We start from the raw sequence: 20,537 nt of genomic DNA on the forward strand, positions 1-20,537 counted from the left end.
GACCTCAGGATTAGGTCTCTGCTTTTTGCAGATGATGTGGTTCTGTTGGCTTCATTGGACTGTGACCTTCGGATCTCACTGGGACAGTTCGCAGCCGAGTGTGAAGCGGCTGGGATGAGGATCAGCACCTCCAAATCCGAGACCATGGCCCTCAGCCGGAAAAGGGTAGAATGTTCTCTCCGGGTTGGGGATGGGGTCCTCCCCCAAGTGGAGGAGTTTAAGTATCTCGGGGTCTTGTTCACGAGTGGGGGGAACAATGGAGCGGGAGGTGGACAGGCGGATCAGTGCGGCGTCAGCAGTCATGCAGGTGCTGCATCGGTCTGTCATGGTGAAAAGAGAGCTGAGCCAAAAGGCAAAGCTCTCAATTTACCAGTCGATTTACGTTCCTACCCTCACCTATGGTCATGAGCTATGGGTAGTGACCGAAAGAACAAGATCGCGGGTGCAAGCGGCCAAAATGAGTTTCCTCCACAGGGTGGCTGGGCTCTCCCTTAGAGATAGGGTGAGGAGCTCAGTCATTCGGGAGGGACTCAGAGTAGAGCCGATGCTCCTCCGCATCGAGAGGAGCCAGATGAGGTGGCTCGGGCATCTGATCAGGATGCCTCCGGGACGCCTCCCTGGGGAGGTGTTCCGGGCATGTCCCACTGGGAGGAGACCCCGGGGAAGACCCAGGACACGCTGGAGAGACTATGTCTCTCGGCTGGCCTGGGAACGCCTAGGGATCCCCCCAGAGGAGCTGGATGAAGTGGCCGGGGAGAGGGAAGTCTGGGCTTCCCTGCTGAGACTGCTGCCCCCGTGACCCGACCCTGGATTAAGTGGAAGATGATGGTTAGAATTGCATAATGGATAGAATGAAAATGGATAGAATTGGAGTTTAGTGCAGTGAGATATACAGCAGTGCCTCACATGAAAATCTGTTGTGAGTATCTGTTATGAAAGTGATGTGGGATTTTCAAAGGACTTGAATCACCACAGATTATATGAATACAGATTAATACAGAATCAGTAGGTATCAGGGTATATATAAGTTTTGAGATTTGCTCAATTTGTCTTTTGCGTACCACATAATGTTCTTGTGAGTATCTGTTTGGAATACTCCTTATTTCTGTATGTATAAGAGAGGCCCCAGTGAGCTCAGAAAATAATCCCATAAATTTCTGATACTGTCAGTCTCCAGAGTTACCTGCTGAATTAAATGTGGTAGAAGCTGTGTACAAGTCATCATCTGTTAACCTGTGTATGTTACTCTTTGTACTTCGTCTGTTAGCTGGACTCAGATGTGGGTCTTGTTGGTCCCCAAAGTACGACCTTGGTTTGGTTCCTGTTTAATACTTGTTGTCTCCTGAGTTTCTTGGTTTTACTTTTTGTTCGTCACCTCCTTAGTTTGCCTAATCATGATACCACAGACTTTGCCAGATTCGCTCTGTCTCCATCCCAGCCCATTGGCTCATCCTGTTGTCCCAACTGCTAACCTTTGCTTGGTTGAACATGTCTTGAACCTATTCCCATTGACAGCTCTACTGCCAGGGTAGCCAACACAGAGTGTGGGTCTACACCCACAGCTCTCCCAAGATTTATCCTTCTTCCACCGGCAGCTAAAGTCCTGGTTGTAGAGGGAAGCTAAATGGTCACCTAAGAGTGTACTTCTACTGCTACAAACAGTATCAAACAACTAGGGACTGGTGGAGTGGTCTTTGGAGTCCTCACATTATTAGTATAGAAGAATATAAGAACAGCTAAGGCAGAACTTTCCACCACTTCCAACAATAATCAGAATTAATCTGTCAGCACCTGCAGTTCAGACTAGGTAATTGACCTGGAGCTAAGCGGATTTGGGCCTGGCCAGTGCTTGGGTGGGAGACCAACAAGGAAGGTTGGGTTGCTGCTGAAAGAGGTGTGGGTGTGTCCAGCAGGTTAGTCCACCCTGTGGTCTTTAGGGTTCCCAATGCCCCAGTGACGTGAACACTGTGCTGTAAAATGGTGCTGTTCTTCGGATGAGACATAAAACTGAGGTCCTGACTCTATGAGGTCATACAAGATCCCTGGGCATATTTTGAAAGAGTGGGTGGTTTCTCAATGCCCTATCAAATCTGGTCTCCTAATCATCCCCTACATCTAATTGGTGCCTTCTCTCCTGCCCCTTCAACACCATAGCAACTGTGCGGTGAGTGTACTGGCTCAGAATGGCTGCTGTTACACCAACCAGGTTGGTGCTACACAGTAGTGGTGGTTCAAGTAGCTCCCCATTGGTTCTGTAAAGTGTTATATAAATGCTACTTTTACAAAATGCACTTTTTATTTCATAATGCATCATGGATAAACATTATGAGTTTAAAATACTATTTGGTAAGCATGCCCACAGACAGAATAATCTGTCCCAGCCTCCGGTCTCAGAATCATATGTGGTAAGTGACTTCCTTGAAAAGGAAGTCAACTTAGGTTTCATGGGTCTTTTAACACCCCCGGTCTATAAAAATGAATGCATCAGCCATCTAGGAATGACGTTACGTGAACAGGAAAGAACTGTCTAAAAATGCATTTTTTAGCCCATGATAATTTTAGTGGGCATTTCTATCCTAATATCTGTCAAAGAGCACTCCCCGAGTTAGGCAGCTATGCGTCACATCACAGCACACTAGCTAACACTTTATCTGAGATGCTGCTTTCTACAGCTATAGCCGAGATCACTGTCCTATGTTCTAGGAGTATTTAGAGAGAATCAGATAACATTTGGTAACACCTAGCTCTCTCCTGAATTCCTTATTTGTTAAGGATGGCGTTTAAACTCCTCTCCTCACTCATTGCATATATTGTAGACATTGAAAGGTCTAGTGCAGGGGTCTGCAGCGTTTTTAAGACAAAGAGCCATTTTTTCATAAATATCTGAACCAAGATTTACAATGAGCCGCAATGGATAGAGAAGGGGGTTTGAGATACGGTATTTTAATGTGATATGGGTATATATGCATTTAACACAAAAGCAAAAGTTCAATTACTTACAAAAAACAAAGAAAACCAATTTCGGGAAGCGTCGGTCAAATGAGCAGCAGTGGCGTCAGATCTACAGGGTTAAACACCTTAAATGACTCGGACGCGCAACAGCGCAAAGGTGACTAATATTACAACATTGTTCAGTTCTGTAGCGATAGTCTTCACCCTCACCCATTCTTTCGTCTGCCTTTCACTCTCCTCTTCACTACTGCTGTGCTGACGAGCAGTGGAAACATAGTCAACTCAGCTGGCTATAATATGTAAATCGGAGGAAATATAAAAATTTTTACGAAGACCTGGGAAGGCTTGGTGACTATTTACTATAAAAAGTATATGAAAGAATTAGGAATCTCAATGCCGATGTTGAAGCGTACATCCAATCTCAGGTACTAAAATAAACTCTGGAAAGCATATCATTTAACAGGCGACATACTCTCGTCGTAGAGAATGACTTTGAGGAAGATGTAAATGATGCCGTTAAATTAGTGTAAAGTGGAAGTCCAAGACCCGACCCCAATCCATGCGGTATAGATGTAGTGCCAGTGCTGTAGAACCTGCTGCAAATCATTGGCAACCCTGACAGAAGGCCAGCAAGTCCATGATGATCACATGACACTCAAAGAGCTTTCTCCTTAATGAGCATGCCCAGAAGGTCAGGGGTTTTGCTGTCAATGGGCCTTACTGATTTCTCCCATAACCAACAGAGCAAGTTTTGTTTACTCTGTTGCATTATTTTTGGCTTATTCACTTTAAAGCACAACCACTAATTCTATGTCTGTGAGGGGTGCTGTCCTTAATATATTTTCAATGAACTAGCTAACTAATTTAGCAAAATGCTAAAGTTCGCGTTGCGGTTGCTGTACAGGGCACTATATAACAATGCAGTCAAATGCATTTGTAACACTTTGCTAAGGAATGCGACACCTTAGCCGCTGCAGTTTCAGTAGGTGAGAGTATCCTAGTGACTGGCATGTCTGTCACAATGGGCCGCATACCCCAACAATTCCGTAGCTAATCCCCAGTTCTACCTAAGCGCTGTATGAGAAATGATTCTCATCTGTCTTTATAGCTTATTGAGCCATATGATATACTTTGTGGTCACATGGTAACCATCGAACACCAGTTAAGCAAGCCACTACTTCATGAGTAATAGATTTGCTGGCATTTCTGGAACATGTGAATGTGACATTTAAAACCAGTAATACTTCTAACGATTTTGTTTTGTTTTCCAATGACAGCGAGTTACACTGCAATGCCATTTTTCACATAAGTAAAAACATTTGAATGCTCGACCAGAATCCTTGCAAGAAAAGGAAAGATGCGTAAATGTAGAAGTTACTTTTATTTACAATGAATGTATAGCGGCACCTCACATTCAAACCACAAGGCAAAGACAGTGCATAGCCGCAGGCAACTTTGCAGGGGTTGACACAGGAAGGGGGTCTTTACATTTTACACTTTTTACAAAGTACTCTAAAGTAGCTATTTAACATCATATAAAGAAAACAATATAGCACTATTGCTACAGACCACTCAAAATAAAAGTTATGTATTTCATAAAATATCCACTACTGCTTGCTGCTTGCTAACACACTAGCCCAACACTTTCTCAAGACAGGTGGCAATTATAAAAAAAAAAGATTGCTTTCTAAACTGCAGGGCGAAAGATGTTATTGGAAGCATCAACCGTTGTGTTTGTGCGTTTCAGTTATGTCAGAATAGCGCCTCGTGCTGCTAGAAAGCCAAGGGCAGCCAGTCCATCGTCTTCTGCTGACAACCAACAAGTGTTGTTATTTACGAAAAACGGCCCATGAAAATGTGGCCACAGAAACACACGACGACCTTCCAAGGAATCCATCCGCAGCATCTTATGCAAGGAACCTGTGCGTAGCATGACAGGGGTTTGTGATTTAAAAGAAACAACCTCCAAAGAAAGCCACAGAAGCCAATGTGCATCCCCTGTAACCTCAAGTTCAACTGTGCATCAGTTCAGGGTATCTCTCTAAAAGCTATAAAAACCAGAGTAGCTATTGCAGAAGAGCACGAGTGCAGTGGTGTGAGCAGTTCTGGTCTGTACTACATCGGTCGCCCCACTGTCTTTGCGTCAAGTGACCACTGAAGCTTCGAGCCAATGAATCACAAGTGGAGCCTGGCTGTATCATTTGGAATGCTTCTGGCATTTGTTCAGGTAGCAAACAGCAAGGACTTCATTTCAGAAAGAATGTCAGCAGACATTGAAAGGCTGAGTAAACACTTTGTAAGTATTAGTACGGCACTTGCTCATTAATAACATTACGTAAATTTGTGTGTGTCACCTATAACTGCACCTGTTTCTCCTTTGATACAATTTTGCATCTATTATGCTCTGTGTGCTAAAGATATTGGTCAGTTTGATTGGCTCATCTCGGGAAAGGGACATATCTGGAGCCGAGAAGCAGAGGAAAGTTATAGAAAGGCCAAAGTCTCCCAACCACAATGGCACTTTTCACTGTAGTACCTTTAACCTTAAATGTGTGTTCTGTATGTATGTATCTCTGTTCTTCAGGGACTAATTTTCCTGTAATGGCTTGTAGTTGAGGAAATATTCATAAACCATGTATTTAGTTAGGACGCTTTCATATGGGAAAGCGGGAAATGAGAAAAAGATGGATTTTCGTTTTAATCAGAGACAAATGTCAACATTCTCCAAATATGTACTTGATGATAATAAAACAAGTGGACCAGTTCATTAGCATTTAAATGCATGTGTCATAAAAACTAAGGTCAAACAATAGTCTAATTAATGTATCTTTTTTACAGAATGTTACCGGTGATTTGACATTATTTGGAAACTCCATTTTTCTCAAACACTTAATCAAACAGGATGGCGACGCTGAGGTGATTTGCTCATTGAATATTCTTGGTCTCGCCGATTCCTGATGAAGCTGAAATACCTCATTAAAACCAGATTAACTCTGCTTTCCCTTGCCAGGAAACCGAACAGAAGTTACTGATACAAGAAATTCTGGATGTGTACATCAGCATTCTTTCCAACATGAAGAGCCGCACTGAGGACAGTGACGTCAGGAGCAGCATTATACACATCATGGAGAGGGTGAAGAAGCTGAGGAATCAAGTCGTCCAGCAAAGGGAACACCTGCTGAAGAAACAGCTCCAAGATCTATGGGCCGTCCAAGTAATATGAGCATGCGACCGCCTCCTACATGTCAGGGTGCATAAATACACCGTGGACTTCATAAAGCCAGAGTTAGTCTATGGTATTCAAACCATTTTAGTTACGGTTTTATCCACGAGGACTGAAAACAGACCAAAAAAAAATATTGCAGATCCACTCAGAGCTCGGCTTCACCTTGACACATCAAATAATTCTGCGAAACAAATATTACGTCCGGTCAGGTTGGTTAGCATGCACTGATAGAGCGCATAGGGAATTATCAAAAAGCAAGTAGCTTTGCAAGCCCTGAACAAAGCATCTGAGGAGGTTTCTTCCTTCGAGGGAGTTTTAAGCCACTGTTGCCTCTGGCTTGCTCACTTAGTGCTTTGGGCAGGGATAACATGAAGCGATTTGAGACAATGTTATGTTGTGAAAATGTGCTATACAAAAAATAAATTTAATTGAATGGAATGTTCTGTATAACTCATAATTTGGCTTCTCTCTTCCTTTGCCTCAGACTAGTGACTCTGTTGTTCAGAGCAAGGCGATTCGAGAGCTCATACCAGTGTTCCAGAAAGCATCCGAGCTGGGGATCCAGACCTAGAAGACGGCATACAAGCGATCAACTGAGCAGCACGAAAAAATATGAGAGCAAACTGAATTTGGCTGCGCAATTGTTATGTTTTTGATGTATACATGCTTATTTATACCCATATTTATTTTATTTAACATATTTACAAAATGTACTGTACCATGTGTTCATTAATGTCATTAATACACCAGATTCCATGTAACAGACCGTATTTATCGTGAACTCAGTGTGGGTCAAGCATGAAAAGTTTTCATGAGGATGATAAATTTAATAAATTTGAGTAAAAGAGAATTAAAAAATGTTGATTAGTTTCTGTTATTTTGGAAAGACTTGCCACCCGGGGGAGGGGCTGATCATGGGTTTTTAGCCTCTGTGGAAAACGTTGGATCGGCAGGTTAATTATGTTTTAAAAACATGTTGCTCTAAAACCCTCAAAACAGTGGTTCACAAACTTTTTAGTATATCGTCCTGCCGGCGAGATGGCTCTGCATTGTGGAAGCCATTTGCTTTTCCTAGCATGCAATTCGCTCTTATAAATACTTGTGTAAGTGTGATTACCTGCCTCGTCTCGTTTCTGCCGTTGTGATGCCTGGGTTTGCTAAGAGCCACATTGGTGTTTGAAGTGGGATGCCAGAAGAGGTCTCACTGGTGCTGCTGGAGCAGACTCGCCACAACATCCTTCTGCAAGCCGGGCAGACTTGCGGGCAGCAGTGGGACACCTGGTCTAGAGAAGCGGCAACGATGGTTTGGCGGCGAAGCCGACAGGGAATCACAGGCTTTGGGATGGGAAGCTTGTCTGTTGATGCTACAGGACTAGGGGCCACCAGGCATACCTTTGCCTGGAAGACTGTACTATAGCCACCAGCAGACGAGCTGAGAGCGGTGAGATTAGGGAGGCACTGCTCCATTCTTTTGAAGCCCCCTAGACCCATGCAGTGTGTCCTGAAGCTGCCCCTACCGGCTCACTGGTCCCCTGTTGGACACAATGTCGGCGACCAATGAAAGCGGCCGTTACTGCAGACTCCAACTGCTCACTGGTCAATGAGGGCTCTCCTCTGTCCAGCTGACAGGAACCGCAGCAGTGAGCATGACCGACTAAGGAAGCAGGCAGAGGTTGCTATGCTTGGCCGTGAGGAGGCGTGCTGAAGCTGGGAGGCCTGGCTGGCTCAGGAGCGCTGCAAGCTGGATGAGTAGAGGGAGCAGGACCCTCAGGAGCAGGAGTGGCTGTGTGAGTCTGCAGAGCAGGAGTGGCGGGAGCTACAGTGGCTGTGTGGCGAGCTGGCCAGCTGGGAGCAGGAGCACGTCAGCAGACCGAATCAGGGGAAGTGATTTTTGTGATCTTCATAAGCTGATTTTTATGAGATTCATAAAGCAAAGGAGTTGAAAATTTAGCTAAAATAAACTATAGCCAAAGAGAAATTTGGTATATTAAGTAGTGTTGTCCCAAACGATTATTCTTTAAACAATTAATGTAACAACTAATTTTTTGATTGATCTAATGATAAAAATAATTTAAGTTAGTCATGTAATACAACAAATCACCCTCCTCCCCCACACACAAATTTGAAATTCTCATTAACATTGCAAATGTATTAAAACATTCCTTAAACATTAGAGCATTAACAAAAAAGACAAAATTTAAGAGATTCAATAGGATTTCTATGCTAGACTGAAGTGAATAAGCACTGCATTAGTTTTTACTTAATTATTTCAGTACACCAATTTGACTTTAATATTTAATTAATATTTATGAGGGAAATTTACAAAATAGCATAGCACTGCTGGCACCGACGATATTAGACAGAACTATATTGGCCTTACAAAATAGCGTCGCACTGGCGATAATAGACAAAACCATATCGGAATTCAGTCTAATGGATATAGTTTTAACGGTGCCAGCAGTGAAAGAACTAGCCAGCTTATTAGCGGAATAACTTTGTATTGTAAATGAAAACCATGCCGCAGGTCCAATAAATAAAATATTGCAGCTCTCGAGTGGCGAAGAGATCATTAGATGGACAGTAAAGTTCAGTTATTAGCAGATTGCTTTATTGCACAAGTCTTAAGGACAGCGTTAACGTGCTTCCGAGAGGATAAAATACTTTCCCTTACAATATGTTTTGCTTATCACTTAGTGCATTGCATGTACAGAACATTTACGTAGTTTTACATAACGTGTCAACACAAAAATTGCACGTTGACGCATTTTTATAATCGTCATCGTCGATTTTGTAGAATAATCGTCCCAGCCCTAATATTAAGTAATGAGTTGAGGTGTCAAATAAGTTGGTGGTGTTGCTGAGAGCTGTGCTGACACAAAGCAGTGGCGACAGATCACTTGCTTTAGCTCAATATTGTCTTTATGGCATATAAATCTCTCACGAACGTTCCATGCCGTCTGTGACCAAGTCAGAAAACAAGGACAAGAATGAGTACAACTGGCTCTGCGAGCGCATGCAGATCTCAGGCAAAAGCAGTGGAGGTAAACTTTACACTGATTTATTAACATTAAATAATCTGGGAAAGGAACAATCATGAAAATTGCAAAGCTTGCCAAGTTTTGTTTCGTATGACAGTAAAGCAAAAGTAATTGATGGTCTCAACCTAGCTATCATGGTCCTTCTGATGTGACAGTTGCATGTGCATGACTTGCGATGTCAGCATTAACGTTGCACATTGTTCTGGTCTGCATTGAATGCGGTTGAATAGCTGATAAATATTGTGTATGTATTTCATGTTCTGTGTACCGTTCTATTCAGCAGTCTAATTTTATATGTGGAATACCTGCACAGAAATGAAAATCCTAAACATAAAAGACCCAAAATTTAAAAGCCTCTTTTTTCAAAAATATTATTTTTGAAATGAACACAATGAGCCCCATTGGGTATCCTGACCTCTTTGACATGCCGTACACCCATCTCACACAACTAAAAAGTACAAGGCAAGTATCAAGAAAAGCAGGCATAATACAAACATACAGATTGGCTATGTTGTGAAATTCTGTCTGAAAGCTTGCTTCCCTCAGTAGGTTTTCACCAAACCGAACCAAGCTGCAACAGTGATGACTGTTGTGAGACTATATGGGCACAGGTGTTATTACCACGGGCATCAGCCGCGAGACAGTAGGGAAGAGGGCAGGCCGCAAGTCCCAATGAATATCATCTCTGAGGGCGGAAACACCATTCCACTAAGTGCAGCAGTCATTACTGAACCCTGCCCGAAAAAATGCGTTTCCCACATGTACAGGTCGCCGTCAACTTACGACCGTGGTCGGTTCTCGACTGACTGGTCGAAAATAGATTTGGTCGTTAGTCGGTATACTGTATAATGAAATTATATCATCTTTAAGATACATTGTTTGGTGTACTTCTTATCACAATTTTCTTACTTAATTGCTGCCAGCAGCTGGGGCAGAACATGTCATACACTCATGCTGGGCGACAGTAGCGCTTCCAGCCCCGGCGCAGTCATGGTCACACGTCTGCCATCTTGTAACGGCCCTAAAGTTGATCCAGCATAAGTTGCACGGGTCGTAAGTTGACAACGACCTATTCGATCAGGCTCACAATTTTCATTCTACCTACATCCCATTTTATTCCTTTAATTCCAGCTAGATGCACTTGTGCTAATCACCTATTAATGTGGGAAGAAATTGCTAACCATGTAACACACAATTGCCAAAAACCTCATTTTATGATAAAACACTGAATATGAATCAGATTTTTAAGGCATCACCCATAGCTGTGCAGGTCACGTCTCTAAGTATGTAGAATAAAATAGACATACTGAACCCGAATGTCCAGGTAGAGGAGGAACAGAAAATGGCAAAATGTTTTAACAAACACTGAATCACAATTGCAATATTTTTATATATATATATTTTTTCCACTCAAGTGACCATGAGTAACCTCTGGTCATCCATTCCAAAGCTCCAACTTCACCCATCACACTATAATGTTGGAAGACAAATATGAAATTTAGATCTAAACATGTCATTAACTTTTAAAATGCTACCAAGATTGTGTGAAAAGTGAAGTTCTCCATTATCAGGGATATCTACGATGTAGGATGTAACTTTCAGACGATGACACAATGGTCTTTATTTAGCACTTATGATAAAATGTCACGTTTCAGCTTAAGCAGTCGCCTACATTTCCAGCTGTTCATTTCTAGGAAACTTATTAGGAAATGGATGCTGGTTTATTTACGTCGTCAACAGAAAACGATAAGCCAGCCACAAATGAACGAAGACCACCATGTATTTCAAAAAGAAAAAAAAAATACTTCCCCAGAGTGATAGGAAATATTTTCAACTGAGAAACCTACGAAAAACCACAATCTCACACCATCACCATCAATGGGGCATTTCTTTGACTTCACACACTATAAATACACGAGTCTAAACGACACACATCAATCCACGCCAGATCTGAGTTGAAAGCAGTTGCTTAAACTTAGTGTCTGTAACAACAGAACTTGTACACAAATAATCTCATCACATTGGATAAATGGATTCACTACAACGTTTCACTTTCCTCCTTGGAGTATATGTGGTGTCTCTTGGACTGATATGTGCTACTGATTATATACCGGAAAGCTTGAGAGAAGATATCAAGAAGGTTAAAGAGCATATTGTAAGTACAAACCAGCTTTCTGATGGCTGAATAATACCAAAAAATATGAAAAAGGGGCTTGTCACACTTGTAAGCAATGCTGCCATAACTTGAAAATCAACAGGATGTTTTACGATTTCTACTGCTGTTTATTTGACAAACATGATCTGTATAGTAGTACCCAACACAGTTTCTGATGTCATGCTCCAAGAATTCTGAAATGGGACAGCAATGAGTGAAAAGAGATGCAGCTATTGTCAGTTGGTTTCCATTATGACAATCAATGAGGCAAATTATTAACAACAAATGGCGAAAACTACTCAACGGTTAAAAGTTAAATGATGTGGGGTAGGAGCTACTCTTTGAAGGAATGAATACTTTGTTGTATACAAACTCATCACAGAATGCGTTACTCGGCAAAGAATTCTATTCAGATGGACATATGTCCCAATTTTATAATCATTTAACCCAACTTTTGTAAAATACTGCTTTTCTTTCATTGCAGAAAATGAGTGATGGAGATAAACGGCTGTTCGGAAATCCAGTTTTTGTCAAGCATTTGGAGAATCTTGACTCCAAGTATCAAGTAAGTCAGACCATGCAGTATTCCATTCACAGGTGAAAGCCTCAACATGAGCAGTGACAGATTGCCAACCCTGCCCTTGTCTCTGCCAGGTAGGCCTACAGAAACTGCTTGTGCATGAAATCCTAGACACATATGCCACTATCCTGCGGAAAATGAAGAACAATATTGAGAATGAGAGTGTGCAGCTCAGCATCGCAAACATTGAAGGTGCAATTGGAGTCCTGGACAAGAGCTTCCTGAAGTACAATGACCTGAAGAAAACACTACAAGAGCTCTGGGCCATTAAGGTATGCTGTTATTTAGCATCCGTGCCGTGAGTCAGGTCCTGATCTCCAAGGTTTGGACCACGGTCACACTCCATGTGGGGACATTACCTGTGCGAGACAGCTAAGCTCTTTAAAATTGACAGAGCATCCTTTCTGGTCAAGCCAAGCAAAGCTTTGTCATCATCCCACAAACAGTAAAACAAAATAACAATCCTCCTGGACCCACAGCGCAGCATTCATGACAGGACACACATGACAGTGCTAAAGACTGTGTTTTGGGAATAACTTATACAGTGAAAAAAATACCTATACAATTATCAATAATTTAAGGGGAGGGAAGAGAGCGAAGACTGTGACCCATCTGCCTAACATAACATTAACATAAAATACAACACGCATTTCACATTAGACAAATAATGAACATGGAAATAACACCAGGAAATTACTTTGTGGAAGTCCATGCTTAAAGATGTGCAGCAGTACACAGTGTGTGTGGCCTCATCCATCCCAGCTTGCAAGCCGAGATTCTTTTACACATGGGATTCTTTTGGAATTCTAACTAAATTTGCAGAGGCTGAATCAGATTCTAATCATCCCTAATCAGCTTCACCTAAACGGCATTGTGTTCTTCATTTCCCTCCAGACAGGCGACTTGACGATGCAAAAGAAGGCAATAATGGAGCTGATGAAAGTTTACCAGAAGGCCTCCATACTTGCCCATAAAACGAATGAGAACCAGCGTAAGAGGCGGCAAGCCGTACGCAGGCAGCTACGTTAGACGACCAATGCTGACAGCCCCATGTGCCTACATGTAGATGTATTTATTGTATTTTTATATTTTATTTTATTTAATCTATTTATTTGTGGAAGCTTTGAGTGGTGAATAGCAAGACACTGCATTTTTGCACTTTTCTGTAAGATCTGTTGGCTATTACTGAGATGTATAGTCTATGACTGAATAAAAAGCATACAAAAACACACACAGCTGATATAGCCGTATTTAAAAGTGGTGGATGGTGACTAACAGTAAGGTTCTGCAGTAAAAAAAATTTTTAAAAATCCACAACGCCGGAGCCAAAGTTTCCGAGGAAGATGCAAAATGAATAAGTGTTATCTCAAACTCAGCTGATGAGTCATACTGCTACAAGGAAATGGAGAAATCTGGACCAGATTATGCTGGACCAGTTGCAAAGACCACCGGTTGTCTGCCTACACACACTGTAACTGCAGAGGGTGGGACCATTAGCATGGTGAGGGGAAATAACACCACAGGGTAGAAAGCTTATCAGAAAACATTTGCAACGTTTGCTGTGCAGCATCAGCATTAAATTGCTTTGCATCTTAGATGAGCGTAGTAGAAACTTATCAAATGCTTTATAGTTTTATATTTTTTATACAGATAGGCCGGAGCGCTGCAAGGATCACAAGACATTAGGGGCTTAGGCTTGTTTGTGTCTAAGGGCATGGTTTTTAACACATCTGAGCTAAACAAATCAGTTGAGGCTTATTGGAATTCATGGCCCAACCTCGCAACACCTCTAGAGATGGTTTTTGATATTCTGGTTAAGAGCCATTTCTCTGACATACCACAACAGAATGTCCTGATGAAAGAAAGATTTGGTTTCAAGGTCACTTAACGCTGAGTTACCTTTTGTTTACGGTAATGCTGAGTCTGTTGAATCACGTGTTACTATGGACCAGGGTACTCAATAATTGCCAAATGCCAAAAAGAGAGGGCTAACGCACTGATTGCTAGCATTAACCTGCTTATATTTGTTACTAATGGATGCTTTTCTAACACTTCAAGCAGATTTTTTGGGGGTGATAACAGACAAGTTTTAGGCAGAATTTTTATAGTGTAATATATGTCAAACACCAAAAAAAGTGGACAAAAGGAAAAAAAAATAATATGCATTTGTCATCTATCTTTTTACACATTGTAATGTCATGCTGGAGCCGACTTCAGGAATTACAGAGGACAAGGCAAGGGGACAAGCTGACACACCATGTGCAATTCAGAGTTGCTGGGTCATAGTGCTGCCCACAGGTCAAATATTACAAAAAAAATATATATCACTTTGCAATGGTTAAATACATTGATACGGGCCCTACGGTGGATCTACCTCATAAAGGGAGGTGAGAGGTCAGGTTCGGTCAAAGTGTTTTGGGTGAGTGGAGGGTGACGGCAGAGTCCTCATGCTTTAAAATAGCAAAGTTACAAAACTGACTTAGTCCACGTGATATGTTTGCAAAAATTTCTCTTGTGTCTGAGTTTTGGAAGTTTAACGAAAGTTTTGTCATTGGATTACGAGGACTGGGTGAGTTTTGGTTCCCAGTACTGTAATATGCATTGAGGAAGCTTGACTTTACGTCAGTGGCAAACAAAAATTGGACTGAGCTTGGAAATTTTGAAAATTCTGGGTTCTTCACCAATGAGATAAGCCAATGGGTTTCCCACACCAGCTCGTACAGACATCTCTTCAAGACAATAAAAACCAGCCCAATTACAGATTGCTTTTTACCATTCTGCATAACTCTAAACTCCAGTTCTCTAAGGTTCCAAGGCCTTACCTGAGATCATTTATAACATCGCATTAGCTTGTGATTAAGTAGGCAGATGTGGTATTATGGCAGCAGTATGTTACGAAGAGTAACCATTTAAAATGCCATTCGGTCAATCAGATAAAGTTGTATTTAACACTCTGTACATTGTGCAGTGAAATGCACAATGACTGCGAAACAGGGAAAATAAGCATAGAGAGACCAAACATTAACATTAAGTAATAAACATAATCATGAACAATAATTATATGCAATCATATATTGTCCTCATCCATAAATACAAGAAAATGGATACAACCTGGGACGGCATGGTGGTGCAGTGCTTAGCACTGTTGCCTCACATCTCTGGGACCCAGGTTCGAGTCTCCCCCTGGGTTACATGTGTGTGGAGTTTGCATGTTCTCCCCATGTTGTCGTGGGGTTTCCTCCGGGTACTTTGGTTTCCCCCCACGGTCCAAAGACATGCTGAGGCTAAGCAGAGTTGCTAAATTGTCCATAGGTGTGTGAGTGTGCCCTGTCTTGGGCTGGCCCCCTGTCCTGGGTTGTGCCCAGCCCAATTACAGACTGGGATAGGCTCCGGACCCCTCACAACCCAGAAGGATAAGCGGTTTGGAAGAAGGATGGATGGAAACAATCTGTCAGCCTTTATATGAATAACATTTAAAGATATGAGCAGGACAGTCTTCCATAGTCCATTGACATGTAGCTGTTATTTGACCATTTTCACTTGAACCAGAATATAGCAATAAACAGCCTTGACATAACTACTCCTCTTCTAACCATTTATCAAGTACAGGGTTACAGGAGAAGTGGGGCTGGAGCCTATCTCAGGCAACTTGGTACAGAGGAATACCCTGGACAGGACGCCAATTCCTCACATGCAACACACACTATGAGCAATTTAGAGATGGATGACCAGGGGCGCTGTAAAGGGGGCAGGGGGGACTTAGGACAATGCCAAGGGCCTGTGAGTGACTGGGGCCCTAAAAAACAAGGAACAGAACTGGATTGGTCTGGGTTGGGGACCCAATATGGCATGCTTTCATGGTGCCCAAAATCTCTAGCAACACCCCTGTGCATAATGTTTTTGGAAACTCACACCACACAGGACGAACATGCAATCTAGACACTCACAGCAAGGGCACTTAACTCAGGAGCTGTCGCAGAATTGCCACCCAGCAAGTAGAATATGGTGCAAACAGCATAAAGGTCACGTGTTCAAACGCCAGGGAGCGCCGATTAATTACAGGCCACTAAAAAGGATGAGGTTACATAGCAGGTTGTTACAGCAAAATAAAATGGCAAAAAGACAGAGGAATATTTTGAATTTTTTTTCCCCCAAAGCAGCAAAGCCATCAGAACCCAAGCAGAACAGAAACACAAAACCTAACGGAAGGACAAGCAGAGACAGTGAGGAGAGAAACAGCATTTGTGGATGCTAATGTTAATAAGAAGGACCATAAAAATTAGCAAGAAAACGCATATGAAAAGTTTGATGCGGCTAACAGGTGTCATGTGTGCCCTACAATAGACTCCCGACCCCCCTGTGACCATGAGGAGAACAAATGGTTACGGAAAATAGCAGGATAGATGGATGATGCATGCTTAAGTAGTTAATAAGATTTATCATTGTTAAAGACCAAGTTGCATGCATGAGGTCATCAGGCTTATGCAACGATGCAAAGTACCAGCACAGAACATAGCAGAATGCTGGTTCTGCCCCCCCCCCCCCGCCCCCTCCCCTAAACTCTATCCATGGTGGTGACGTGAGATTGGACAAATTCCACAAATGACTTCTTCAAATAGTTAGCTATATAGCTATTTCTACAAAAAAAAGAAATGTATATAATTTTTCATGTTTTAGCAGTTTGCATAAGTAATTTCCTCTGGAATAAAAGTACTCTGAATCGGAATTTGTGTTAATGGAATGGGGGATTCTTTCCTTGTTTGAACAGCATGGTTGGACCCAGTGTGTAGAGAGAGAGAGAGAGAGAGACAGACAGACAGAGACAGAGACTGACTATATTTACACAACGTCAAATTATTTCCTGTGCACTTTCAGGTCATCAGCGATCAGTAGAAGCATCGCAGAAATTAGCGCAATCTTAGAAAACCCTGCTGGGGAAAGGCCGGGCTTTAAGTTTCATGCTGGGGCCCCTTTCCTCCCAGCTGAGCCACGTGGCTAGTTTATAAGAAAAGGAAAGTAAAGCTTGAGAGTGGTGGGGGAGAGGGGAGGGGAGTTCTGGGGCGCATCACACAGATCGAGAGGATGCAGAGTGATTCCTGGGGGGGCGGTGGTTCGAGGGCGCATCACACATAGACAGAGAATACAGAGCGATTCCTGGGGGGGGGGTTCTGGGGTGTATCACACATAGAGAGACAATGCAGAGTGATTCCTGGGGGGGGGGGGGGTTCTGGGGTGCACCATACAGAGAGAGAATGCAGAGTGATACTCGGGAAGCAGCTATTCAATCATCAGGGCGACGATATGTCTGAGCCACATACTTATTTTCTTTAAACACACACTTAAAATATAATAATAAAGAAGAAGAGTAGTAGTTTTATTTCTAATTATTATAACAAAAAAATTAAAGATAACCAGTTTACCTTATAACATCTATGCCACATCAGCCTTTTGTGGAATTTGTATGTGCTTATCCTTCAGTGGTTCCAACAAAGATTTTTTTGAATGGAGGTTTGCGAGGGCATGGATTCCCATGTCAATGTGCTGGGTCAAACACATAACCTCACAGCTGGATCAGAAGAGGACCCCAAATGCTGGGTCAGGACAGGGTACTTAGAACATAACCCAGCAAAATAACCCAGCAGGCTCAACTCAGCACTTGGGTAAAAAACAGCCTAGCATTTGTGTATCTATAGTGGCCACAGGTGTAGGTGTTGCTAAACTGCTAGACAGCTTGAGGATGTAGGATGATACTAACTTTACCAGGGTTGCTTTTTGTGTGGAGGTCAACAGTGCTGTAGACTTTCTATATGACCTGTCATTTTCATATAGTATAGGTTGCACACAGGCCAAAAGTAGGCCAACTGACAATACTCCACTTAGTTGCTTATACAAGACGGTATGTCCTGTTGGTGAGGAACTAGAAACACAAAACCATAATGTTCCATAATGTAATCACCAGTCCCTCCGTTTTCCAACCACTTTCCCGGGTGTATTATATTTTCTCCTCCACATCCCCATAAGTAATAAAGTATAAAAAATGCACATTCCACCTGCCACACATTTTAACAACGTTTAAGTTTTTACAATGGTCATTGTTCCTTCTCCGACTAGTGACCACAGCCCTGTAATCCAACCTGTGTCGCTCGTTTGTTTTCTTGCTGGCTATAATTGTTTCTCCACAAAAGTACGGTGAATTTTGTGTATTGTTGAAACTATCCATATGCCCCCTCAAAAGGGACACCCCTGTTTAATCCCCATCAGGTTCGATTCTGCCTGTCATCCTAAACAAAGGCGTTATCACATTTTGCAACAGAAGAGCAAATTTCAGGGGTGCAGTAAAGAACTTTTGTTATTTTCCCACAGTCCACAAGCTGAATGAGTTTTGGAAATTTGCTGTTCTGTTTTAAATTTTGCAAGAGTGGTCATCATCTGCTGCAAAAGCAAAATTGTTCAACATCATTTCAAGTGGTTAAGAGGTGAAGTAGCATTTCAAGGTAAAAGATGAAATATTAATAAACACAGATGTAAACACAGAATTAACTTCATGGGATCTTCTATTTCAATGACTAATATTTTATCTTCTTCAAGGTTGTTCCAGGACAGATCAAGGGGTGAGCCAAAGAAATGACAAGGAACAGGCCTCATAAGAGCAACGTTTCATACCGGAGTGTATTTGGTGCAAGCTGCTGATTCTGCTGCTCGCAGGAGAGGAGTAGGAGTCTGTGCCCCCACCTGATGGCATCAGGTGGGCGAAGGCACCAGTATGACCCCGCCCCGCCCATACCAACTGAGCCCGGCAAGTTACTGGAACACATCGGAGATGATGCAGTGTTACTGCGTAACCTGATTCAGTAAAGTTTCCAGATTTATCGTCATATGTACACATATACAATGAAGCTTGTATGCACCTCCAGATGCTGCACAATCAAGGAAAAATTCAAGTGGTCAACGATGCAAAACTTACATAAATTATTGGATCAAAAGTATTGGGACACCTGGCCCTTACACCTACTGGAACTTTTATGACATCCCATTCTGAATCCATAGGCATCACTATGGAGTTGGTCCTCTCTTTGCAACTATAACAACTGCCACGCTTCTGAGAAGGCTTTCCACAAGATTTTGGCACGTGGCTGAGTTTCTGTCATTCCTAAAAGCTTCCACTTTGAAATAATACCACTTACAGTTGACCGTGGAATTTCTAGTAGGGAAGAAAAGGCGACATCCTATGACAGCACCACGCTTGGATTCACTGAGCTCTTCAGAACGACCCATTCTTTCACAAATGTTTGCAAACCTGACTGGATGGCTGGGTGCTTGATTTTATATACGTATGGCAATGGGTCTGAATGGAACACCTGAATTCAGTGATTAAGAGGTATGTCCCAAACCTTTATCCATACAGGGAACATGCATAAAATATACATAACTGAGCTGCATCGTAGTTATACGTATATGGTTTGTGAAACTGAAACATACTTTACAGACAGACTGGAGACGAGCAAGATATTGTGTGATTATTTAAAACTCTTCCTGTGGTTAGCACTGAAAAAACAAGTTTGATTATTTTTCAGGAAATGTCACATGTCAAGCATACCTTTTATGGACCACGACCTATGACAACATAAAGGCTTACTTCAATAGTACCTTTCCATTTTTACCCTTTTCTCAGCCTATTTTCACCAAGCTTGTTCAACCATGTTTCCAGTCTTGACTGTGGTTTGAAGACAATTCTCATATTCTTTTGAGAAATTATAGGTTTCATTATTCGATGGATCTGTTCCTAATTCTCACAAAGTTCTCTCCTCCATTGTTATCGTGCAGCTTCCTAGTTAAAGGTTTCAGATTTGATTAGTGTGCTGATATGTTCATGATTTTCCACAACGCACTGCTCCATAGTACAGCTGTTAATTTAATGCTTATGGAATTGAATTCTTGTGTGTTATGCAACTGACGCTTGATATACTTTTCTTAAGTTAATCTCATCTTAACCTACATAAACAATACAATGCCCCCATCTAACTGTGCACATATCTTAATGCATTATGAGCACAGCCTTTGATTACATGAGTAAAAAATGGCTTAAAAATAGCCATCAATGGAAGGCTCACCTTGGCCTGAGTCCATCTTTATAATTACTAGGGGCAATTCTTGGATTTTTAAGATGGGGGGTATAAGAGGAGCTATAATTCATACAGAGATGTCATCCTCATCTTTGGCCAATTATATATTTCAAATCTGTGATTCACAGGGAAGCTGGCACTCTGGGAGCCAATAAGCAACTGAAACCAGTGCCCCTGTGGTTCCAGCCTGACATACATCCCTGATTACCACCACCAGCACTACTGGCTTGTAACATGCTTTTATAATTCAATCTGGAAATCCGTGGACAAACAATCTTAGACAGTGTCTGTTTGGACAATGTTTGACCAATTTCCCTATTATTGCATTTAATGACTCTTACCAAAATATTATATTCCGCAGATGATCAAGGAATCGACAATTTCATTTTTGGCACAACCATTTCTTTTAATGGTGAAGGCGGGAAGATCGGAGACTGGAGTTGGTGACCTTCAGCCTAATGCA

At 42.1% G+C, this 20,537-nt stretch overlaps 1 protein-coding gene across 1 annotated transcript; it reads left to right on the forward strand.

Annotated features, from left to right (window-relative positions):
- The first annotated feature begins 11,004 nt into the window (after positions 1–11,004).
- Positions 11,005–13,180, forward strand: LOC125705277 (interferon gamma 1-like). The gene is made up of 4 exons (XM_048971745.1): positions 11,005–11,371; positions 11,856–11,936; positions 12,026–12,223; positions 12,846–13,180. The coding sequence occupies exons 1-4, from the start codon at positions 11,246–11,248 to the stop codon at positions 12,978–12,980; spliced, it is 540 nt and encodes a 179-aa protein (XP_048827702.1). The 5' UTR covers positions 11,005–11,245; the 3' UTR covers positions 12,981–13,180.
- Positions 13,181–20,537: the final 7,357 nt, after the last annotated feature.

This window comes from Brienomyrus brachyistius, chromosome 1 (genome assembly GCF_023856365.1).
Source record: "Brienomyrus brachyistius isolate T26 chromosome 1, BBRACH_0.4, whole genome shotgun sequence".
Taxonomy (NCBI): domain Eukaryota; kingdom Metazoa; phylum Chordata; class Actinopteri; order Osteoglossiformes; family Mormyridae; genus Brienomyrus; species Brienomyrus brachyistius.